This window comes from Enoplosus armatus, chromosome 2 (assembly GCF_043641665.1).
Source record: "Enoplosus armatus isolate fEnoArm2 chromosome 2, fEnoArm2.hap1, whole genome shotgun sequence".
In the NCBI taxonomy this organism is placed as follows: domain Eukaryota; kingdom Metazoa; phylum Chordata; class Actinopteri; order Centrarchiformes; family Enoplosidae; genus Enoplosus; species Enoplosus armatus.
This window is the reverse complement of record NC_092181.1, coordinates 8,051,237-8,076,890: the sequence shown is the minus strand read 5'-3', so window position 1 is coordinate 8,076,890 and position 25,654 is coordinate 8,051,237. Positions and strand designations below refer to the sequence as shown.

Here is a 25,654-nt window from a genome sequence, read left to right as displayed (position 1 = left end):
ATTTGTTTGCCTGATACAGTCATGGAAACACAGAGGGCGGGGAGATAATGTGTCTTTTGTTCAGAACCTGGATCCCGGAGCATGTTGTTGAGGAGTTGGCAACACATATTAGCATCAAATGCATAATGAATGTGATTCCGAAGGCTGCTGCTCTTGTATCGTGCTCATCTCCTCGCCCTTTTTCCTTCCCTTTTTAATGTCCTAAGATCAGGGCTGTGCATGTCGCCGCAGCCATATTTTGTTCCGCTGACGCCGACAATTCTGCTAAGTCACGAGAATGCACTGCGGCTTGTTATGGTAATACTTTGTCAGCTGGCGTGTCAGACCCCGATAAGGAAAGTCGGGACATTATTCACCCCTTGAATCTTCATGGCTCTCACTAAGCAGCTCCCTTTTTAAAAGGCCCCTAAAGAAAGGCTGCATCAAAGGGAATCGGGTTGGTGGAATAATAGGCAACTTTAAAGTTGCATTCATGCATGCTGCAATTCTTGGGAGTGCATTGATGATAAACTGCAGCTTAAACTCGTATGTGTTTGGGAGATGTAGCCCTGTCAAACCGGCCTTTTTTTTCTGCTTTTTATTTCAGAGGGAGAACAACTTTGAACTTTAACTTACAGATGCCATGAGCCACCCCCCCCCCCCCCCCCCCCCCAAAAAAAAAGAATCACATTATGTCCTGGTACTTGCCTACAAGATGGCAGAGCATCAGTAGATTCATTTGTATCATGTGAACCTCATTTGGTCCCCCATGAATCACATCTGCAGAGCCTCCGAGACTGGCCCAGAGCTGACACACATTTCCTCCGCCTTGACACAGTCGTAATCAGATTGGCCACCTGTTTGTCTCTTGTCTCGCTGCGGGGACGCGGCTTTTTACCTCCGAGACGCCTAATTATGCGTCATCTGATGATTTTTTTTTTTTTGTTGATAACATTACAGAATTGTTGGAAAGGCGTCTGGAATCTTTTTTTGGCGGGGATAACATGAGTGCTTGTTTATCGCTTGCCTGCCTGCACAGAGGATAATTCACTTCCTTTGAATAGGACGGACGGCCACTTGTGCAGCCGGAAACATCCGCCGGACCTTTTTAACCCTTTAATTATCTTCTCTACGTCGGGTGGAGCACATTTAACTTGTAATATCTTGCTGAAAAATGATTTCTAGCCATCTCTAGCACTATGTTAAGCGTGCCACTTCTTTTTTAGAACCAGACCTTTTCAGGTGGCGTCTTTCCAGCTACAGAAAACCCCTCTTGGCATGTGGCCTGTTTACGGTGGGATTTCCATCGGTAATCACACTTATGGCTCTGTCTAGAAAAATGTTGGTCAGTCGCTCCACCGCTTCAGTCCAGACGGAGACATCCCAACAACTATTGGATGCATGAAATTTGCTCAGAAGATTAATTTTGATTTCTTTACTTTGGCGCCACCAGCAGCTGGCTGTTTTGCCAGCATGCAGTCTCTAACGAATGCTAGTGTCAAGGTTCGTTTTTAACAGCTGTTTGAGTGTTGTCTCACATTGGTCAATATCACATTTGGGGTAATGACACTGAGCCTAGATCAGCAATTCAATGCAACACTCGCCTCAAGTTCATTCTTGTGCATTCTCATTAATTATACTGCAGGGGAGAGCAGGGTTTGATGAACACTAATAATCTAATAGTAAAGTGTTTATTTATGGAGGTCTCTCGTTTGCTACCGTCCTATAAACTCAGTGTTGTCCCGTTTTCTTCTGCTTTCTCCTAAAAATCACCAGAAATGAGCATTTAGTAGCTTTTTTTTTTTTTTACTGGGAGGGACCAGCTCTTTTTACACTACACCCCAATCAATTCAATCTTTAATTTACGCATGAATGTGTGAAATAACTTAATCTACAGTTTTACAGAGCAAGTTCAAAGTATCTAAGCCTCTGCATGACTGCTGACACAACAAACATCAAATGAAGTGACAGCCCCAGGCTCATGTGTTTGTTACAGTCATTTTGTTGGACAATTGAAATAGATTCAAAGTGGAGAACAATTACACACAGAACAAATTCAGAAGCAGAGAATTTAGTCTTGTTTTTCTTGTGGAGTTGCCCTTTGATTTCCAAATATTCCTGGCCAAGATGTCGGTGGTAACAGTATTTCTCACGAAAACGCTTAATGGGTCAGCTTCTCAGATGTCCAATCCTCGTTCAGAGTGTGTCAGCGAGTGCCTGCCAGCATTGGAAGAAGAAAAAAAAAGAAAAGAAAAGAAAAGCAGGCAATAAACTGTTTTGGAAGCGCAGCCCGTGGAGCGCTTCGCCAGCGCCAGAGCTTGGTGAAAATTGAAGCAGAGTGAATGTGTCTGAACTTAGACAGATGAGATATCAAATTGGTGGGCAGGAGTGTGATAATCAGGGAATTGGAAGAGGGGGAAATTGCATCAGAATGGAATCATAAGCCTGGCCAGCAGTGAGGATTTGCTGATCCCTGACCTTCTGTTTCAGAGCTGAGGATTTTAAGTAATGAGATCTATGCAGTGAAACAAACTCCGCCGTCAGACCGCCAGGCTTCTTCGGTGGACTGAGAGGAGAGCGTCTGCCGCGACACAAGGCGCAGCCAGCGGATTTAACACACACACACACACACACTTAGGAATGTGAAGGGTTAAGGAGGAAGAGAAGGGGAGTCACATTTAGTTTCTTGTTTTTTTTTGTTGTTTTTTTTTGCGAATTTGAACAAAGCTGCAGACGCACTGCTGGATATTCCTTTCAACTCTCCCAGCGTGTTGTCATCTTTCCCTCCGCACATATATCATTTCGTCACTTGCGAATCACTCAGAACGCCTGCAATGTTGCAAAGAAATTGTTATTCGGCCGCCGCCATCATCAGCAGATTGCGTTGCTTGTAATGGATAAGCCAACGGAGGCTTTATGTGAAGGTAAAGCTCCCTCATTCCTTCACTTTTCTTACATCATCTGTCTCGTTTCGTGGACACTGCGAGCAGGCGTGGCAATAACGGAGACACAGTGTGATGAGACTCCAACTGTGAACCTCGAGCTGAACATCAGCCCTCTCTCTCTCTCGTAGCCCGCCTGCTAATGGCTCCTCACTCTGGTTGGAAATAATTCCCGAATTAAAAAGGCTGTTTGTTCTGCCAGCTAGCGTGAAAAGCGTCCTCTCACGAATCTCGCCTTCATCACTGGGGTGATTAGAGGGTGTTTGGAGAAAGTTGTTAAAAAGCTTGTGGAGTCAGTCATTTTCTGCAGTCTGGAGGAACCTTTTCAGTGACATCCGTTTAATTTGGATAATTAGCCAAAATAATTAAGCGTAATTGGACTAATTTGGTTCATTATCTTCCTTTCGCAGGCTGTTTGCGGCTTGGTGGCGCGTGTTTTTTGTTGTTGTAATATTTATCTTTATGCATGATTAATGTTGAATGCGTGGCTTGCATTAACTTGTTCTTCTCTTGTTCTTTAATCTGTGACATATCCAACAATAATCTAGTTTACATGTAATCATAATATTTTCTATTTATAATTCCATATTTCTTTTCATTGCAATGCTTTCATAATTATGTTATGAATAAAAGACAAACCTCACATGATCTTAATTCACTATTTGAAAATTGAAAATAATGCAACATAACCATATTGTTTAATAGTTTGGAATAGTTTTTTGCTGTTCAACTTTGGACCGCATGCTCTGATCATTTAAATTAGCAATTTATATTTTTCAGGCGGCTATATTGAAGTCACTAAAATAAGTGTATCTTCACCTAATTGTATTATACAGGTAAAACCTCAACCATCATGTTGCTTCCCACCTCGTTCATTGATGTTATTGCACAAGTTAAAGCCCCCCCCCCCCCTGCACGAGCATGTGGCAACGCGATACAGATATCTGTTGAAGGTATTACACCATTCCACTAACTTTGTGGCAGTAAAGATAAGCAAGGGGAAGACTGCAAGCTAGCAAGCACTGACGTGAGTTTTTACATGTAAAAACAGTCCTTGCAAATGTTAATGAGGAAGGAAATGTTTTCGACTTGTTAGGCCTGAAGAACTCCCACATTGTGTTTTAATGTAAATAACTGTATTGGTTTACGCGGACACTCCACAGGGCACTGTTCAAGGAACGTGCATTGATTTTGGCCACACGGGGGCAGCAGAACAAGCTGTAAACACAACACTGCAAAACATTACATGGAGCAACATTAGCATTAATTTAGCTGTGTTACTGGCCACCTGACAAATGCAAGTCCAACATTCACTCTGTTTTGGTCTCCACTGACTCCCGAGGGTAATACCTGGCACCGTTAGCACTGTCGCACGGGAGGTAAAGCTGGTTAGAGCGGGCTGGGGGTTCGATCCCCGGCTGCCCCAGTCATGTCAAAGTGTCCTTGAGCAAGACACTGAACCCTAAGTTGCTCCCGATGGAGACCAGCACCTTGCATGGCAGCTCGGTCGCCATCGGCGTGTGAATGTGTGAGTGAATGGGTGAATGAGACTTGAAAAGCGCTATATAAGTGAGATTAGCTGCTAAACGCTCCACTGTCTTCACTAGGTAGTCGCTAATTTGTTTCGTACGATGATGAAAGTGAAATTTGTGATCAAGAAAACCTAATAATTACCTAAATAATCAGCTAAAAGAAGCTAAAAAAAAAATCTCTGTAGAGCTGTGAAAAAGTCCAAATAACCCCAAGCCACTGTTGAAAGAGCAAGCATTACCAGACACATATCTTGAGGCCTCTTATTTGGCCCCATCACACGTAGCCACCATAGAGACTAGTGCCAAAGGTCCTTACAACAATCATACTGTGCCACGTTGATGGGCTGTGCTGTGCTCGCTCCAGTTAGCTCTTGCCTCTAGCTCACCACAGACAGCTGGCTAATTCCAAGCATCAGCGTAAAAGAAAATGGGCCTGTCCCGCCGTTGAGTCCATGCTTATAGAGATGGGAATGATTGGTGGGGAACGGACGGAAGACAGTTGAAAGAAACCTGCTCAAACAACTACGAGAGGTGCTACCTTAAATGAAATTGGATGGAGGGAGAGCGAGGTGCAACACACTGTGAAGATTGACTCGAGATTGCAGAGTGGAGGATAGACGTGGCAGATTGTGAGCACAAAGAAGGAAAGGAGGAAAAAAAAGAAAAAACTACAGACTTCCTCTCAATCTTCCACCACCTACACTCCACAAGCCCCCAAGCTACTGCTCGCTATCCAGGGAAGCACTGACATGTTCGACCCTCGGACCAGATGGGTCCAGTCTACTGCATGAACCCACCGAACCTCAAATCTCCCCCGCTACGGGCACACAAAAAAAATGGAAGTATAAAGACAGTTGTTAGAAGAGAGTGGCGTACGATAGAACTCTTTTCTCACCCTAGATATGCAAAGTCCATCCTATCATGGCCAGATTAAGTGTTACTTTAAGAACAACCTTTACACTGTAACCGTCTGCTGCCTTTCTGAGATGGACTGTCGATGTGTTTGCGTGAGACCTGAAGTGCTATCCACAATAATCCAGTGGCAGAACACTTTTGCTTTCAACGTGATGGACACAGCGTGTATTGGGAACTATTGGGTATAATAAAAACTGATTATATCTATTGACGTCTATCCTAATATTCTTTTTTTTTAACCGTTTGACTTTTCCTTCCCGCTTTTGATGATTGGTCAATGATATTTGAATGATTTGTGACCAATTTCACATCGTTTTTTTCGGAGAGAGGGTTACACCTCTGAAGACGGTATAAAAATACTTGCGTGTACGTTCCGTGAATGCATGGACGTACAGAACGTCCTTTGTTGACTAACTCATTTACTGATCCCAAGCCACGTCCGCGTCACGTTGGTCTTGCTACCTCGGACCACTTACTGGCAGCAGGCACGGTGACGCCTGCACAGTTTAGTCACTCTGATTGATCGTTTCTGGGAGGTCACTCATCAGCAACAGTCTTACAAGGCACGGGGTCTTTGGCCAGTGGACAACAAAATGTCCTTTTTGACAGTAGGCGGCTATAACGCGGCTGTGTGGTCTCAATTTAGCTCTTTAAACGGAAGAAGACGAATCTAGTAGCTAGCACAGTATTGATCCTCCCACGCAGTTGTCACAGTATCGATGCTATAGATCTTGTTTGGAGAAAGCTGCAAGAGTGGTCAAAAGGTTGAGATGTAGGGTTAGTAATTTTCTGCAGTCTGCCTCTTCATTCGGATAATTAGTCTAAATAAGTAACCCTAATTGGAACTAATTTGGCCCACAACTTTACCGTTTTGGTTCAGTTTCATCGCTCCCATAAAAGCTTGAATTGCTCCACTTGATGCTGCTTGCCCAGTACCAAACTGCAGACAATGTTAGCAACTAGGTGAACAGAGTGGAGCATGAAGAAGCTAAAGAGCCAGATATTTCCCTCAGTTGGCAAAGGCCAAACAGACCAAGAAGGAGAGTGAATGTTAGACTTGTATTCATCAGGTGGCCAGCAACAAGACTCCAACTGTTCGCTAACACGATAGCAACACATACAGTGCATCCGGAAAGTATTCACAGCGCTTCACTTTTTCCACATTTTGTTATGTTGCAGCCTTATACCAAAATGGATTAAATTCATTTTTTTCCTCAAAATTCTACACACAACACCCCATAATGACAACGTGAAAAAAGTTTTTGAGATTTTTGCAAATTTATTAAAAATAAAAAACCTGAGAAATCACATGTACATAAGTATTCACAGCCTTTGCTCAATACTTTGTTGATGCACCTTTGGCAGCAATTACAGCCTCAAGTCTTTTTGAATATGATGCCACAAGCTTGGCACACCTATCTTTGGGCAGTTTCACCCATTCCTCTTTGCAGCACCTCTCAAGCTCCATCAGGTTGGATGGGAAGCGTCGGTGCACAGCCATTTTCAGATCTCTCCAGAGATGTTCAATCGGATTCAAGTCTGGGCTCTGGCTGGGCCACTCAAGGACATTCACAGAGTTGTCCTGAAGCCACTCCTTTGATATCTTGGCTGTGTGCTTAGGGTCGTTGTCCTGCTGAAAGATAAACCGTCGCCCCAGTCTGAGGTCAAGAGCGCTCTGGAGCAGGTTTTCATCCAGGATGTCTCTGTACTTTGCTGCATTCATCTTTCCCTCTATCCTGACTAGTCTCCCAGTTCCTGCCGCTGAAAAACATCCCCACAGCATGATGCTGCCACCACCATGCTTCACTGTAGGGATGGTATTGGCCTGGTGATGTGGGTGCCTGGTTTCCTCCAAACGTGATGCCTGGCATTCACACCAAAGAGTTCAATCTTTGTCTCATCAGACCAGAGAATTTTGTTTCTCATGGTCTGAGAGTCCTTCAGGTGCCTTTTGGCAAACTCCAGGCGGGCTGCTATGTGCCTTTTACTAAGGAGTGGCTTCCGTCTGGCCACTCTACCATACAGGCCTGATTGGTGGATTGCTGCAGAGATGGTTGTCCTTCTGGAAGGTTCTCCTCTCTCCACAGAGGAACTCTGGAGCTCTGACAGAGTGACCATCGGGTTCTTGGTCACCTCCCTGACTAAGGCCCTTCTCCCCCGATTACTCAGTTTAGATGGCCGGCCAGCTCTAGGAAGAGTCCTGGTGGTTCCGAACTTCTTCCACTTACGGATGATGGAGGCCACTGTGCTCATTGGGACCTTCAAAGCAGCAGAAATTTTTCTGTAACCTTCCCCAGATTTGTGCCTCGAGACAATCCTGTCTCGGAGGTCTACAGACAATTCCTTTGACTTCATGCTTGGTTTGTGCTCTGACATGCACTGTCAACTGTGGGACCTTATATAGACAGGTGTGTGCCTTTCCAAATCATGTCCAATCAACTGAATTTACCACAGGTGGACTCCAATTAAGCTGCAGAAACATCTCAAGGATGATCAGTGGAAACAGGATGCACCTGAGCTCAATTTTGAGCTTCATGGCAAAGGCTGTGAATACTTATGTACATGTGATTTCTTAGTTTTTTATTTTTAATAAATTTGCAAAAATTTCAAAAAAACTTTTTTCACATTGTCATTATGGGGTGTTGTGTGTAGAATTTTGAGGAAAAAAATTAATTTAATCCATTTTGGAATAAGGGTGTAACATAACAAAATGTGGAAAAAGTGAAGCGCCGTGAATACTTTCCGGATGCACTGTATATATATATATATATATATATATATATATTGTAAGGTGATAATATATCAGTCGGATTAATTATTTAACAGAAAATACGTATTTTAGTTATGTTTAGGTCTGCTGCACCGTCAAACAACTTGATATTTCATTACATTTGTTTCAGGCTGTTCAATCAGACCTAACTCCCCATCCATACTAACAGGCTACAGTGAGTCTATATTACGTGTCACCCTGGCACATTTAGACATCTATGGACAGTTTAATTTGTATTCTTTGACTTGAATACCATTGTAACTGACCTGAATTCAAAGTACCCCTACCACTACACTCAAAAGACAGAACTGGCATTTTATTTTGACGTCATTATTCAGTCTGGCATTGTGCTCTTGTTGGTGAGGACCTCGTGGGGGTTGGGAGTGGCTGCATCAATCCTGTTGAGCACAACACAACGCCAGGCCTATTTGAATCACTGACAAAAACTGTAGGCAACACGGAGGTCTGGAACCAGGCTCGGCGGGTGAGGCAGGGGCAGGATGTGGGATTGATCGGTGGTCCAGGAGTGGTGCGCTTCGCGGTGAAGTAGCTGCAAGACATGGGCACGCTCTGACCCTTCTCGGACACTTGTGTGTGGGACATTATCTGTGTTTGCTGTTGGACTACCTGTCTGTGCACCTTGTCAGGTTTGTGACAATTTTGGATTTAGGTGCCGTTTCTTATGGAATTGGGGACATTCCTGAAGACAGTCTTTGTGACACCATGAAGCCATCAGAAAATTAATTTGACTGCCGCCTTACGCAAGTCCTTGTTTGCGGTGTAGTCCTGCTCATGAGTAACAATGACCTCCTCCAGCGGTGAGCCAATGTTCAATTATAGAAGGTAAATATGCAGACAGTGAAATTGATCAGGCAAATTGCATGTAAGTGCTGAAAAGGCAAATTTGGTGAGAGAGGGAAAAGAATTGTAATGTTGAGCCAGACCGTGCTCCTTTAGGTGCTCGTTCGTCCTTTGCTAATCACAATGTCTCCTGGATACACAACAGTAATTACATTTCGCTGAACACACCGAAGCCAAAGTACAATAAAGCCACGCAGCCACGCAGAACATTAGAAAATGTCATTTACTCAGCGCAAATGTGCAGATTTAGCAGGGATTGTTAGAGCCCACCAATCAATCCCCGCTCATAACTATTTGACGAACTAAGCGATGACCTTTCACAGGTTCACTTTCGGATCTCGATCGCAGTCGAGATACTATGAATCCAACGCGTCAGTCAGACAAAGGCACGCTGTCTTATTCAGAGCGTTCCAGTCTTTTCAGTGATGAGTCGGCATCAGATTTGGTTCTTGCGGAAAAAAACCCATCCGGGTCTAAACTCATCTATTCACCCCCCTGCTTTGTTAGTCAAGATTAAGTTCAAAATGTAGTTTAATTATGGATCTTACACCACTCAGTTGGTAATTCCTCTCTCTCCATAATCTGCATGTAGCTTCCCCCGAGGGCTCCCGCCCTCTGCTGGTTTTTAGATCACAGAGAATCCATGCTGGAGCTCTCCACTCTTTTCTAGTGTGCAGAAGTGAGCCTTTTGTTGTGTGGCCGTAGGAAGTCACAGTAAGCAATAAATATACTTGCAGATAACAGAGTGGAAAGTTATGGTTAACCAATAACTCTGCGATTTATTGCTTTCGATGGCGGAGCCGTACACAGAGTTTGCTCCTGCGCCCTGCAATAGACTCCACATTCAGCCCCTTATTAATTTATGCATTGACTTGGAAGAGGTCCAGTTCGAAATTTCCAGTTTCGTCCACTCGTAGGTGCAAGCTCAAATGATACCACAGTAAGTAATTGGGTGGTGTTAGGAATGCCATTAAAAACTATAAAGTGGCTGGCAGAGGCAGGTCAACAATCAATCTCTCTACCCCCCCTCAGCCATTATGCCTCCAGCTGCACATCACATTTCATTTTCTTTGAGGTCTTTTTTTAATAGGAATTTGTCCGTTTCCAGGCCCATTGTTAACTAAAGACATTATGTTGTTTGACCCCATGTGAAATGCAAAGCTGCACCCGGAGGTCAGCATTAGGCGTGGGTGCTCGATTATAAGCTTCATCTGTCAAACCTGATTAACGTGCATTTTCGCCAAAGCGTTCACCGCTTCTTCTTCTTCTTCTTCTTCTTCGAATCATACAGTCGGATCTGAACGTGCGGACATGGTGCAGTCATTCCTGCAACCGAAGAGGAGAAGCTCCTTCATCTTTTACCGCACGCTCAAAGAAATCAGGCTGGGCTGAGGGTACTGGTCACGACAGGTCACGTCTTTGCCATGCCTTCATCACATCTTCGTCATGTCTTTGTCACGTCACGTTGATGAACTAACTCAAGTAGGCAGCCAACAACAACGGTCGAAAGTCATCTTCCGCTTCATGTAAACTGTGCACGCGTAGCGGCGGACGTCATTTCTCGTCAGTCCCTTGTGCATGATGATGCCTTTTGAAGAGAGTTTCATATTCAAATATGGAAATGTAACTGTTAATGCAGAAAATTGCATAAATAGGATTTGACATAATTAGTATCTTAAGGATTATACGATATCCCACATACGATCCCAGCAGTGCGAGAAACTCATCAGTGGTATTGAACTGAGGTTCACATTGAAGGCCCCCTGGTCATTTACGCCTTGCTGACAGGCCACGGCAGATAGACATTGATCATGTTTACTCATGTCGACTACATTAACCTGCAGGTACTGACACCCATTCAGATCAATAGTTCTGACTGCACCCTCTGCAAAACGGATTCTGTGGTTAGAAGCCACTGAGCTTCCACAGATGATACTTAAAGAGAGAAACGACTCAATCCCTCTGATTCGCCTGCTTTCCTTTCACTCGCAGTCCTGCCAAGCTTGCTCATTTGTCCTTGGATTTATTCCTCTAATAGGGGAGCCAGCATGCCTTCTGCCTCAGCTTGTACATGCACACTGCAGCCAAGGCCGCCGCTGGCTCGACAGCCTGGCCTTGAATGACTTCCTGTGTGGGCCGGGTTGAATTCCTGGTCAGAACTGGTATCATGAGGAGATGGATCAAAGGCCAATGGTAACTCAACTGCCGGTAACTCAAGTAAAGTCTGACAATTTGGTTTTGACCTTCCTGACTAAAGGGCGTATCTCTCCGTGTATTTAACACGAACAGCTGCAGCACGTACGTTAGGTGGCCTATAGATTACTTTGTGTGCAGCGCGTGTCGTCCGATTCAAAGCTCCGAACAACTTTGTGGTACGGTGATACGGCTGTCTACGTCCCAGGCTCCCGGGGGACGGCGCTTGATCATCTGATCACCGCGGCGTTGAGGCAAGGCGGCGGCCAGCGTGATCACAGCTTGCATTTCTGTGCAACGCCTTCGCCGCAACAGTCGCGTCGACGTTCCTCTTTGAACGGCCTGTTCGTCTCTCGTGTTCATCATCTATCTATCTGGCTCTCCATCCTCACTTTAAACACCGTCGGCCTCTCTTAACACAGATGTCCCACACAAATGAATTACCCGCATAATGCTGGCATTTGCGAGAGGAATTTACGCGGCGCTGTGATGATGCAGGAGGAGGAGTCGGCAAATAACAAAAGAGGGTCAATGTTGGTGCTGCATTGTTGTCTGTGCTGATTAAGCTGTAGCGGAGGTAAGGTGAGAGACGCTCTGAAGGAGTGCTTCTCTTTTCATCACAGCCTTGTCTAATCACCGCTCCTCAAATGCAAATGATGAGAGCGGGGAATGTTTAATTCGGAATAATGGGAACAAAGTGAGAGATGGGAGGAAACATAAGAGCTTGTTAGTTACCACCGTCGGTTCGCTCTCCAGGCTGGTCCTAAGGGGACTTCTTTTAATCTAGCATCGCCTTGGGCAACAGCTACCCAGCCCTAAAGCGTCCGAACTGGATGAAATTAAGCAAAATCAATGAGGTTTAATTCTCTTTGAGAAAGTTGACAAGTTTTCTTTTTTTTATCCGTCTGTTACCACAGCGTCTTAGTTTGGGATGATGTTATTATTAAATTCCTTTATAGGCCTGTTTAACAATTAGCCCACCAGTGGTACTCCTAACAATGCCGTTGAATAATGAATCTACGCCGGCAGCAAGATTCCTCTGGTTCAAAAAGCCGTCCATCTACCGTGCGTGTTCGTCAAAGAAAGCTGAAGTGATGACGTGACAAGAGAGCTCCCTGATTTTTCTGAATTCCCTTTCCAGGTTCCAGCAGCCTCCCCACAGCATGAACTCTCTCGTCATTACATTAAAACTCCTGATTCTACTTTAGAACACGGCTTGGGGACAGAATACATCTGTCTCTGGGGCGAGGCGGCACCTCCAGCAGTTCTAACAAACTTCACAGGAGTTGATTGTCTACCAAGCGGCACTTGGATTGAAAACAAAATTGATAGACTGTGATTGAAATTCATATATTCAGCCTTTCTTTGTTCAAATGACCAGCATAGGGACATTTCTTTAACACCTGATTTACTTGCGAGGTGAGTCGCCCCAGTTTCGAAGTTAAATAAGGTTGTTGTTTAGCTTTTCATTCAGCGCAGGAGCACGTAAGGCACTTGGCGTCTGTTATCAGCAAGACAAGTGTCCATGAATTTCTTTTCAATAATCGTGTCAAGTGTTATCTCCCCCCCCCTTATGACAAAGCACTAAACAGTGATTTATTACCAAAATATACATTCTATCCAGGCACATCATTCCTTTAACGCTGGGAAAGTTTTTCACCGGTAAATACACACATATGAGAGGTTGCACTGAAGATTTGATGTATATGTGAGATGATCGTTGGAAACAGAAGACGGGTAATTTAGCTAATGACCTGTTTCTAATTGACCACGAAGTCGGTGCAGGTTCTTGTCCAGTTAGCGTGTAGCATCCAAGGAGGGGGGGAGGGCGAAACACAAAGTACTACAGCAAGCAAATGGAGTGATTCTAAAATACTGTACCAACATCTGCCTTGATGCCAAGACAGATGGAGGCAAAAGGACGTAACCGCTCTCAGGCATGGTTCCTTACAAGACGAGGACCTCAGTGTGTTGACGGTTTCCTTATTTCTTGAGTCCTCAGCAAATCCTGAGATTAACAGGAATCCAGACGGTGTTTGAATGTGATCACAAACTCCTTCATGCAGTCTCTCGCCAACAAAAAGGCATCTGTAGCTTCCGTTTGTTATTTGTTCAATGCGCCCTAAGACACTTCTACAAATGTCAGCTGTCGCCACTGTAGAGAAAGGCTATTCCGCGGCAGTGTAACATAAGTTAAGACAAGCAAAACAAATGTATTTCCTGGTTTGGGAGCGGGTTTCTTATCAAGGAGGGAACCCCCTGTGCCAGTGAAACTACTACTTATAGTATAGGTATACCAAAGGATATACAGTGTAGCATGTATGTGAGAAAATATGAGTGTATATCTTCATGAATGTGGGTGAAAGGAAAGTACGTGTTAGAAAAATGCATGCACGTGAAAGTAGAGAGAGGCCCAAAATGATGGCTCTCACGCCCTCTCATACACAGACACATTGAACGTGACACTTACCCATGTTATTCCCATGTACATAATTCACAGCAAAATGCAAAAGGAGGGCTTGCAGCTCTATCGTACTGTGTCACATCCCCACAAAAAAAACAAAACGAATGATATGTAATCATTATGTACACTGAATCGTTTCTCTGCATACTTTTAATGCTTATTACCAGTAAGTATCCCCTTAATGTCTTCCTTAAGCCTTTCATGTCTTGAAATGCATTAGCAGCACCACACTTGAAAGATCGCCTCCTTAATTGCAATAATTTCCATGCACTGGATGCGTCCAAGATACTGCAGAAGAAAATCTACAAGTTGCGAAATGGGTTAACAACCAATTAGGTGCAGCAAAATGGCTGGAGATCAAGGAGAAATACTCGCTGTGAATCCTAAGACCCACGTCGTCATCAAAAACACAAACAAAACAAAAGGTGACAGGTCTGCGCGGATCAAACGAGCAGCGCATGAAACGGCAGGCAGTCACACAAGCGCCAGACTTCCTCGGTATTCTATGAGCATCTCTGCAAACATCACACGTCCCAAAATAATCTGCTCCAATGAAATCGGAAATAGAAAAAAATGTATATGTTTCCCTGTTCTCTCCAGAAATTAGATTCCACGCTGCGTGGGCCCGTGTTTAAATGGCGCTTTCTCTGCAGCCTTTGTGCATTCTGATTAAGACTGAAAGAAGTCAGGCTAAATGAGACCGCAGAAGGCTGATCATTTGCTGACTAATAAACAGCCCGCATTGCTAAACATTGGTATGCGACGGCGTACGCATCCTCCCTGGGACGCGCGCCTGTCTGACAGGTCTTGATCAATTTTGATCCCGATGAAAGCATTATTTTCGGATATGTGGCAAGTTTCACTTTTATATTAGCGGTAGCACAAGTGGTGAATCTTCCGAAGGAAGACGTGACAGGCTAATCCACAGAGAGGAGCGGTCCTGGCTCAATGATTCCACCCCCCGCCCCCCCCCCCCCCCCACCTTCCCCCATGAGCCTGACACTTTGAGGTATTTGGAAATGTCGGCAGGTATAACTTGTTTACATCATTATGTGTGCGTACTGCAGCGTTTCCCTCCCCGAGTCCTTCATTACAGAATGCATTTTATTGATTAAAAATAGACTGCAAAGCAGTTTCATTAAATGCATCTGTGTGGCAAAAAAAACCCCAAACTTCCTCTGAATATGCATCGCCCTCTGCGCTTGGATCATTTTCCTCCCCGAGTAATGAAACAGTGCAAAAAGATCTGTCCCCTGGAGAAATCTGGTCTCACGTGATTACAAAAACGAGATGTGAGAAAAACAAATGGTTCATAATGCCCCGCAGAACATGAACCCGGCACATCTCCCTGTCTTGGGAGCTTCAGAGTGTGTGCTAATACTCATTGCATTTCATATTTGTTTATTCTGCCTTCTGGTGCCCCAGGAAATGGTAATTGTTGTTTGTATATGCGTGTTTGGGTATTTTGATCCATGATGATAGTTTCTCTCCTCCATCCAAGGACAATTACCAAACAGTAAAGGAGATAACAGTGTTTGCTAGCAGCAAAGGCATACTTTTGATTAAAAAGAAATAATGGGGAGATATTTTAAACACCTAAAGCTTTGCACAGACACAGTTGTTACTGATCCCCACCCGGAGCCGAGGCTTCCCTTTGCATGACTAATATCACTGCACATTTGGAAACCTTCTAAAACAACCTCCGGAGATGCATCCAAGTTTTTTTTTTTTCCCCCTTGAACTGTCGTCTTTATCCTTTAAAATCCTGTCCGAAATTGTGGGTTTTCCACACATTTCCCAGTGAGCAAGCGCCGCTTTTGTTTCGCGATAGAAAAATGAGAAAGAGCCAACAATAGCGATTAAAACAAAAACAAAAAAAGAACATTTGATGAATTATTCCCTGTCATTGGTTCATTGATGTCTTTTACCATCTCAACAGGTAAAAAGTTAAGTATACGGAGGACACGTGAAGTTAAGAAGGATCATGTTCCTGTATAAGCCACTGCATTCAGGACATTTATTATTTTTACATTTAAAAAAAAAAAGGGGGAATAAAAAGTGCATGTACGATGAGTTACAGTGAGACAGTATAATCACAACGTTCTCCCCATAACAAAGACTGATCGTGATGAAACTACTTGCTTCTTAAAACCTATATATATATATATATATATATTTCCCATTTTGATGCGTTTCCTAATCAGTATGTTGTGACTGAAGTTGCAAAGGGAACGTTATATGTTGATATTGCCTTGAATAATGTTCTGAATATAGCTCATATCCCTAATAAACATGCCGGCGGCTTTTTTCTGATGTGTATTTACCACCTCTCCGGCAGAATGATTTAAACTGAGCATGATGGCCACCTTAATCACAACGCCTTGCTGTTAAGTGGCTAGGTGTCACTTACACATGCGACACTAGCTGCTCCGTGTGCAGAAAGTTGTGGATCGCAACTTGAAGTTTTTCCATTCAGCAACTTGCCGCAAAGATAACAACGCTCGTCCTGTTTGTCTCTCTTGTTATCGTGACTGCAGCAGGCAGGGATGACTGGTGATTCCTCCAGCTACTGTTCCAAGCTAGATGTCTTTGACACTGTGGCTGCCACGGTTTCATTAGTGAATATCATTCTGGTTGTTGTTGTTGTTGTTGTTGTTTGGGGCATGTGCGTCTACGGTGCCATCTTCTTCTTCTGTCTCTCTCCGTCGAAACATTGCAAACTCACAGCCTTTTGCAAAAGATGCACACTAACCGGCATGGAGCGTTTTGAAAGCATCCGCTCTATTCTCAAACTGCAACACACCAGCTACATCCCGTCTCATTCCGATGCCCGCGTGCTCCTCTGCACATCTCCAAACTGTCAGAAGTGAGTGTGTGTGTGTGTGTGTGTGTGTGTGTGTGTCCGTCCAGATCCCGCCTCTGCTCGCCCTGGCGGAGGGGAACCTTGCCTCATCGTAGTATTTACAGTAGGAGAAGCCCACAGGCCTAATTGGCGCGGTCAGTGATGGAGCATATGCACTTTCCAGTGGGAGCCCATCTGACAGGGCCGCTCGCTGATGACTGCCTACGTCGTCTCCATATGTGGCAGACAGAAGGGCCCCGTACGCACGCTGCCCTTCAACTAATGAAGCCAAGTCACCCGGCCTATACCGCGGCCTTTTAGAGGACTTTGTGCGGGATCCAGTGAGCGCGAGCACACATACGCGAGCCATAAGGGGCATAAGCGCTCCCTCACCTTCGCCTACGTCCACACGGACGCAGTGACCCATGCACACGTAGGAACGCAAACACACGGCACACGCGACTCAGAAATGCTAAAAAAAACATAATTGCACCATTACCCTCACCTTCACCCCTCTCTCTCTCTCTCTCTCTCTCTCCGTCTCTCACACACACTCACGTAGACTCGAAGGAGAAAATGGTGTTGAGATGTGATGGGAGAGAGAAATTAGGAGGAGGGGGTGGGGAGTGGGTAAAAAAGAAAGTGAGGGAATACAGAGAAAGAGAGAAGCTGCGTGGTGCGAGTGTGAATTCAGCCTCCAGCTGGGCAGCTAAATGGACTTGGTCAGTCATTAGCATGCAAAGGTCTAGTCCGGACATTTAAGGTTATTCATTCCCCAGGCTAATCCTCCCCAAGCTGAAAAACGCCCAGCCACTTCCTGAATCTCCCTTAATCAATGCCTTTTTACCACTTGTTCTTGTTGTCCTGGTGGTTGTTTTCCACAAACACATCCTCCACAACAGTCCAAAGCCGCGGGTTGACCAGGTTCACCGCACGTTTTGAGTGTGTTTTGGGAGGGGGGGCTGCAGATGTTGGCGCATACTTAATAAGCTCGATCACAGGAGCCCCAACCTCGCAATGTAATTCCGCTACCCAAGGTGCATCTGTTCGGCTTGTACTCACAGGAACCCCATGCTGTTGGAACTGTTTCACAAAGTCACACAAGTCACACAGTGGCTTGTCTGCCGCCTCAACAACAGGCCGCGTGGAGGTATCAAGAGGCAGCCGGATATTGGCCGCATGCGGCGTGGCACGCGACTTAAAGGCAACAACATGTAAACTGCATGCGCTCAGGTTGTTTATTTAACTCCACGCGCCGGGAAATATCTGCGCACATCGCCTGCCTTGTTTCCCCCGACAGCAAAGTTGAAGGATGTACCAGCACATCACAATGTCATATGTTATGTGAATAGACATTTCTCCATCGGCAGCATCTTCTCCTCGCCCACGCCATATCACCTGACCGTTGTGCCGCGGGTTACCCACGATACACAGGGGTCACCCGATAACTGTCAAAGTCACCGCACAACATCCCTGCGGATTTTCACACGGCGTTATCAAAATGAAACATAACTCATGAGCAAGAGAAGCAAGAGCACAAACACAAGTGTTAGAAAAGGACTATATTAAACTGAAAACTGCAGCATTCCCTGTGAAGATTTTCTCGCCTCTTCTGCTTCTTCTGAGTTTTATCCATTTCAAATACACCTCCAGTCACAAAGTAAATAGATTGTGAGTTTCCGTGCCGCTTTACTTTCTTTAATGCTCGGAGCGAAATGTGATGTTTCTGCCTCTGTTTTTCCCTGAAGACTTTGGCTGACCCACTTTCCCTCATCCCGTACACCTTGAGGGTGGAAGAAGGAATATTTACAGTGGAGTGTTCAGAATCAATCTCGTATGATTAAGTAATGAGTTTGAAACAATTAGAGGGGATCACATGAAGCGAAGCGGATGTATGGCAGTGTATGGCTTTCAGAAGCTCACAGTGCTGGTGTGGGTGTAGATCTCTGGCGCTGAAAGGAATGGAGTTCAACTCCGGCAAAGGTATTTCAAAACACTAAAACCTCGTTCTGCACGGTCTAGTCAAGATGCCTCCATAAAAGATCACGTTTCATGGTTTTGAGGGCAGTACGGAATGGCAGCCAGACATTGTTTAGCTTATATAATGTGGCGCTGCTACTCCAACCCACCCAGCTAACGAAGTCAAGTGTAGCTTGACATGCTGGGAGGGTAAGCTGGTTATTCCATACCACACTGTGGATACATCTCTGTTCATGCACTTACAGGAACATTAAAACAGAGCTAAGAATATGGAAACTGGGACTTTGGGACTTCTTACTCAAGAGTCTCGCGCGTTGAGCATTTGTTTGTTGGCGGTTAGCCTAGCTTAGCTCAGTGCCCGCATTCATTAGCACATGCTCTCAAAAGATTTCAAATAATAAGCGTAAACCTTCCAAACTGGCTGTCTTAAAAATAAAGGACTTAATTATTATTATTAATATTATTATTATTATACAGCCTCTAATTTCATGATTAATAACATAATGAGATCATAGTACACGTTTGATCTGCTTTCCAAATGCAAATGTGAATTTTTACCGAATACTTGCAGCGAGTCCAAATATTAGGAGTTAGGGAGTATTTCATTTTTTTATATTTATATTTATTTATACTTTATATTTATTTAAAAATAAAAATATGTTTAAGGCTAAGCTGACCACCAAAGTATTAAAGTATTTGACCCTCAGTATTGAACATGGTGTATTTTTCCTGTGTGTGTAAAGGCTACTTGATCCCATAGACATCCATGAGCTAAGCTAAGGTAGCCTAGGCATAATGGCCAACATACCTTCAAAGTGCTGGTTCAAAATGTCCTCAGAATAGACCCGAGGATAATTATTAAGACGTGGTCCAAAAAGTTGTCGACCCAAACAGGCGCAAATAGAAAGAGGACACCATCGCATCATCTCCCGCGATGGCTGCAACATACGAGATTGAAGATGACATATGCACGGATTAAATACGTTTCCATCCAATTATTACCATGAGCATTTTCAATTCGCGAACTGAAAAAAAGGGTCGAAAAAAGGTGTCAGTGTGACTGGCGTTGTTTTAATTACGCCATCTCAGACAGGGTCCCAGTTATTAGGAACTTGTGGACCTGTGAAGACCTCTACTTCAAACAGCGAGAGGTTTTTTGTCTGACATTGACTATGCAGAAAAATTGTCCAAACAATGCTCTGATGGACACAGGCGTCTTCCTCAATGATCGCTTTTTGACTGCTGCTTGTTTTCCTTCCTGTCAGTTTTGCATTGACGCTGTTTAACTTGCTCACCAGACATTTGATCGATGGGCCTGTGTATTGATTGCAATGCTTGTCTTGTTCCGCAGGTGATTTTGATGCTGACCAAGCTGTTTGACTTCAACCTCAACAGTGTGACAGAGAGTTCATTATGGAGGTAAGCTTACCACACCACATGGGCTCATGACTTTTCCAGAAAAGCCTCGAGCGAGAGTGTGAGCTTGACACCACAAATTGGTCAGAGGGGGACTGTTAGGACTTAGCCCTATATACTTCTGATGTTTTTAATCCTGTGGTTTGAACTGCTCCGGGCACTACTCTTAGGAATAAAGAACATCAATACTCGCAAGGATCTCATAATGTGAATTAATAACGTGAAACATTCAAAGCTTCAAAAAGAGACAACAGTCTAAAACAGGTCTCTCAAATGACGAGCCCGAGCAGCCTGTCTGCGGGCACCAATCCCTCACATGAAAGTCGCTGATCAATGCGACTGGAGCCGGCAGCGTTATCCAGCAAATTACCTTGACGAGCCTTGAATTCGGCGTAGCCCAGTTTCTGACTCGATTCTGACGTAACTGTGGTCGACGCCCGTTAGGAGGGAGCAACGCGGCGGCTTTAATGTCTCAAAGAAAGGCAGTCATAACTAAAGGAGATCTGCAAAGGCATATTATCGGCGTGAAATTGCGTTTTTTTCATTTTCATTGTCGCCTATGAAATGTAGTACAACAGACACGAGCCGCTCTCTCTCTAGGAAGACGATCCTGACCTCAGAGGAAATAACAACGATGAATTCGCTTTCACCAATTTACCAGTGGCTCCATGTTTATTGTGCTGTTATTCAAGGCCGTTCTGCTTCGCAAGTCTAGTAAAGAACTTCATAAAGTTTGAAAAGATACCAAATAAGTCAGGCAGGATTATGAGGGAGACGTGTATATATATATATATATATATGATTTTTCCATTTGATGGAACGGTGCAGCCATAAAAACATGGCATCTCGGGTTTGAGTGTTTCACTTGGTATAAGCAACATGTAGCTTCAATGATGAAACACGCCGATACTCGTGCTGCATATTTGATACTGGGTGTCAGTGTGGAAATAGATTTTTTATTTTTTTTCCTGTGTATAAATTTAAAGAAGGGTGAGGGGAAGTCTAAAGGTAACATCAAGAGTCATAGAAGTAATTAACACCAGTCGGCAGTGTGACAAGCCGCGGTACGAATGCCCAATCCGGTGCACGAACCACCGACAACAGGGCCGAGGCAACACGTGGCAGCATTCAGTTGACTTTCTCTCATTAGTTTGCAGTGCGTCTCAGTTACACCGAGCCTTTTATGGCAGCCGTTGTCTAGATGGATGAAGTAGTCCCAGGGACGTGGAATTAAACTCTGCCAAGGAGCTGCACCTGTATACAGAGGTGTACACTTGTCAGCTTAATTTTGTACCTTCAGGTTTGAGCCTGTAAACTCCTTTGCAAGTTTGAACGTTTAATTCCCCGCTTCCTAGGTAGATTTTTTTTTTTCTTTTTTAAGCCGTGAGACAGAAATAGAAAGGAAATTGCATGTGAGTGTTGGCACCCTGACAGCCTTCTGACACATGCATTTCGTACCTAGTCCGTGACGTAAAAATAGGGCCAGCGAAATAGAGATGGCACACCTTCATCTTTTGATTGACCTGTTTTTAGCAGAATAAACATGGAGGGGGAGGTGGGGGGGGGGGTCACAAATAAAAAGCTAAAAGTGAAATGACACCACAATAAGTAGCTCTCGCTAACTCTTTAACACCACGCAAAAAGGAAGGTGTTGCCATTCAGCACTTTGCTGAAATCTTCACAGGGTTCATAATACTTTAGGCAGATGTAGAAGTGTCTTTAAGTCTGCATTAATTGATTTTTTTTTGGGGGGGGGGGCCACAACATGGTCATGCCAACACCTTGTAAATGTGATACACGTGGACGCAGTGTGCTAGTGCTGGACAGGAAGTGTACAGTAGTATTCCCAAAGCTTGTTTGCCTGCTGCGTCTGGAAATTACAACGATGAATCAAACAGTATATTTGTGGATGGTGAAAACAAGACAATTACCTCCTGTATAGCTGAGTGGAAATGTAGAGTCAATTTGAGTGACTCCATTTTTTTCATTTCAACATGCTTTTATCATATCCCCAGCTACGTAATTATGATTAAGATGGCCACCGTGCTTACTTTAATAGTCCCAACCCACGACCCGACTGGGTCAATTAAGGATATAAACTATAGCTCATATTTGAGTCTCAAAACATAGATGGGGAGCTCAGGGGACTTTTTGGGGATCTGGGTGATGTCACTGGGACAGAATCACGGAGAGTAGCGAAAATGTGTTTGGACTTGCGGTTACTGGCTGCCTTACCTGCCATATCCGGTACACTAACTTCATTAGTGTGAGTGACCATGGCAATAGAACCTGCAACAGAAAACCTGTATTGCTTCATCCAGTTGTTTGCTAAGGCAGTCCGTGGATTTTGGAACACGCTCATATCATTTGAGTCAATTAGTCTCAAACCGAACTGAAAGGAACCTTTCAGTGAACCACTCTTGTGGATTTCCATACGGTAGTCTTGACTGACGTCTGAGTCAATGTCGTGAATGTTGACTGATTAACTACTTGAGGAAAGTGTTTCCACATTCTCTCTGCCCTTCATGGAGGGAATCAGCATCAGGTTTTACGGAGCAAACGACGCACAGTTTTTCCCCACAGAGGCTGCCTAAAGGTTTTAAGCGCTATGGGTAAATGTACCATAGCCATGACAATGTCCCTGATGACGGAACCACATTACCCACGTAATGCTGATATTTCACTCACGTTGTTATGAATCCGATGCCTTGGAAAAACAGAGCTTCCAGTGAAGGGGAGGATGAATAAAAAGGCGCATGCGGATGAGTGGATTGGCAGAAAGACAGACGGTTGAACCGACGATGTGCACTTTGAGAGAGCAAAGAGGATAACATCAGTGCAGAACATTAGCAAGCAATTGACGGCCAGGACGACCGAGAGCGCAGCAAAGTAACAGATAACTGCATTTAAGATAGCCGACTGCTCTGCCAAAAATCCAGCAGGGAGGGGGGTGGGGGTGGGGGGGAGAAGCGTCTCTGCCTGATGTGGCCCCAAATAGCAGCATGACGTAACAGCTTGAAACTTTCATACCTAGAAGTCACGTGGCGTGATGTGAGCATGCACCCGTCTGTCAACCCTAAGTTTGGAAAATGTTTGAAGTTTGAATATACTCCTTGATTTTCACCATAATCTGGTGTTTCATCCACACAGTTTGCTCATGTAAACCAAAAAGCATGTAACATTTGAAAAGAAACGATCCCCTCGTCATATTTGTTGGTCTCAGCTTGCGTTAAATAATCCTGCTCAGAACATCCAATCCGAGTTAACATGAACAATGTACCTGTCTAACGGTTACTTTATGACCTTGCCTGAACCTGAGCGTTCGCGATACCTTGATAAATGAGGGTTTATGGGTCAGTCGTCACGCCCCTTCAGTCCCCCCACCCCCCCCCCACCCCCTTCCATCCAAGTGGATCAATGACCCAACACAGTAGCTAGACGTTGCTTATCCGGACATATTTGATCAAGTCACCAGGTAGCGTTGGAGTAAGTGTTACCTGTAAATAACTAACCAGCCTAGGCTGGGCTGAGAGCAGTCGTGATGCTGCCGCACTGCATGACTTTACTGCAGCAGCCTCCCTTTCAAGCTAGTTCAAGCCGTCATCAGTAACTGTCACCAGCATAATTTAGCTATTTACCATGACATTGACACTGACATTGAATGTTCATATATCTTATGTGCCTCAAATCTCAGTGTGAACGCTTTGGTGATTAATATGGTTTCTGGTCTCTTATCATTCGCGTCATTCCAATTGAAATGACAGAAGCTACCTTCGTTTCCATGCAGTTTGTCCTCCCCATGTGAAAGTCAGTTCTTTCTTAGCGGTCTATGTCTATGACAAGCTACTTCACCGGGAGGTGCAGTGTTCAACCTTACTTTATTTTACACACTGTTGCCTAATGTAACTTTAAGAGGGGGCAGGAATGTGATGGAAAGGGATGTGGAGGGAGGGAGGGAGGGAGGGGTACGATTTAGCCCACTACTCTGAAGATATACTGTCTGAGCGTGCTGAGGGTTTCATAAATTGATTCCTGGGACACTCAGCTCAGCTGCCATTTGTCCAGCGTCTCAAGCAGCGCCTGTTGGTGTTTTCAGCGCTCTGATGCAGTGAGTGACCTCATGTTAATATCCCGAGATGCCCCCCCCCCCCCCCCCCCCCCACACACACAGAATGTAAAAGCAGTGCAGTAGCTGCCTATCAATGTATAGTAGACTCTGGAAATGATCTAATAAGCCTTTTAATACGTGTCCATAGACAAACGGGGATCGAATCGAGGAGGCTTTGGGCTTTTGATTGAGTGTGTGTAAGATGTAGTAGGGTGAAGCTCAGTCGTCCCCCTAGCATATCCAGAATCCATTTCCCTCAGTGAGCCATGTCACCGTAATAGGACTGATATCGTTCTTGTGTCATCGCGCAGTGTTTCATTAACGGCGGATGGAATCACAGCAGTGTGATCCCGGCTGCATTTTACACCCACACATGACCCCCCCCCCCCCCCCCCCCCAAATAGCCTTTCGGATGTCACCAGCAAGGCAGACAGGTTTCACTCAGGGTCATCGTCGTCATTTTCCATTTAATGTAACTTTTCATCTTCCCGGGATGTGCTGGGGCCGGGCCATTTTACTGCTTCGTGTTGAACACAGCTGTGACGCAAAAAAAAAATAAATCACTGGCCCCTAAATCAAGCGATTCTGTGACAGCGGCCTCCGAGGAGCCGATCAATAGCCCGATGATGTCATTGTCCCATGGTCCTGGGTGTTGGTGGTGTCTGATGAACGATGCCGGACTCTTCCGGGAGTGTTCGCCCCGGTGGAAATGTATTCGCTCGCCATGGAAACCAGCCCGGTAATAAATCTCCAAGGGGCTAGCAAATGAGACAAAATTGCCAGTGTGCCATGAATATTTCTATATTTTCATGGCTGTTTGTAAGCGGAAAGCGGAAAGCTCTCCGAGGCCTTCAAACAAGGACTTCAGTCCGGATCTAACAGCAACATGAAAAGAAGGTGGAGGGGAAAAAATAAATAAATAAATCAGTTGATGTGAGTGATTGCTTCATCTGAAGTCACACGAGGCGGTCTGCGGGCGTCTTTGCTGCATTTTTAAGATTTGCATGCTTTGGGCTTTTTCTCCGTCTCCATGTGAAATTAGAGTAGCTCCTTGATTGAGCCTCTCAAAATAAATTAGACCTGACAGCTCGGATGAGTCGTTCAAACTCTCCGAGACAGTATGAAATGCTGGATTCCGGACCGGACGCAAATTTCGCATTAGCACTTTGACCAGCATTTGAATGTTTCAGCACTCATTCAAAGCTGCTCTGGATTTGAACTGTTTAAAGCTGACTTCTCACTCTTTTCTATGTAAATGAAGTGGAAGAAGTTAGGCAAAACCCACCACACCGGTTCCAAGATGATTGTTTTGTGCTGAGGATAACCCAGGAGGTGGCATGAAGTCACACAGCAGGTGAAAGCTGGGAAAACATTTTATATATTTTATTTGAGACACGTGGCTGAGAGATAAAGAGAGGCGGTAGTATCAGTTTAATCATAATTCATGTGATTCATAATTTTTTTTTTTCCCTGTTCACGACAAAGTACATTCATTTGTGTTTTTTACGTTTTTACTATTTAATGGGATGCTTGAACTGTCATTTCATAGCGCTTTGGAACAAAAGGTACACAGTTTCCTTTTCGTAGCTAATTTAAAAGCCTTTAACTGCATGCAGATTAATGAGCAATTGTCACCGGTATCTGTCATCCAC

The 25,654-nt window shown here is 44.6% G+C and overlaps 1 protein-coding gene across 1 annotated transcript in view; it reads left to right on the top strand.

Moving 5' to 3' along the window:
- The window catches only part of sorcs1 (sortilin-related VPS10 domain containing receptor 1), a 126,438-nt gene that overhangs the window by 41,749 nt on the left and 59,035 nt on the right, over positions 1-25,654 (top strand). Inside the window, exon 2 of the mRNA XM_070925721.1 lies at positions 19,830-19,897. Coding sequence (XP_070781822.1) covers positions 19,830-19,897 — 68 coding nt within the window. The remainder of the gene's footprint in view (positions 1-19,829; positions 19,898-25,654) is intronic.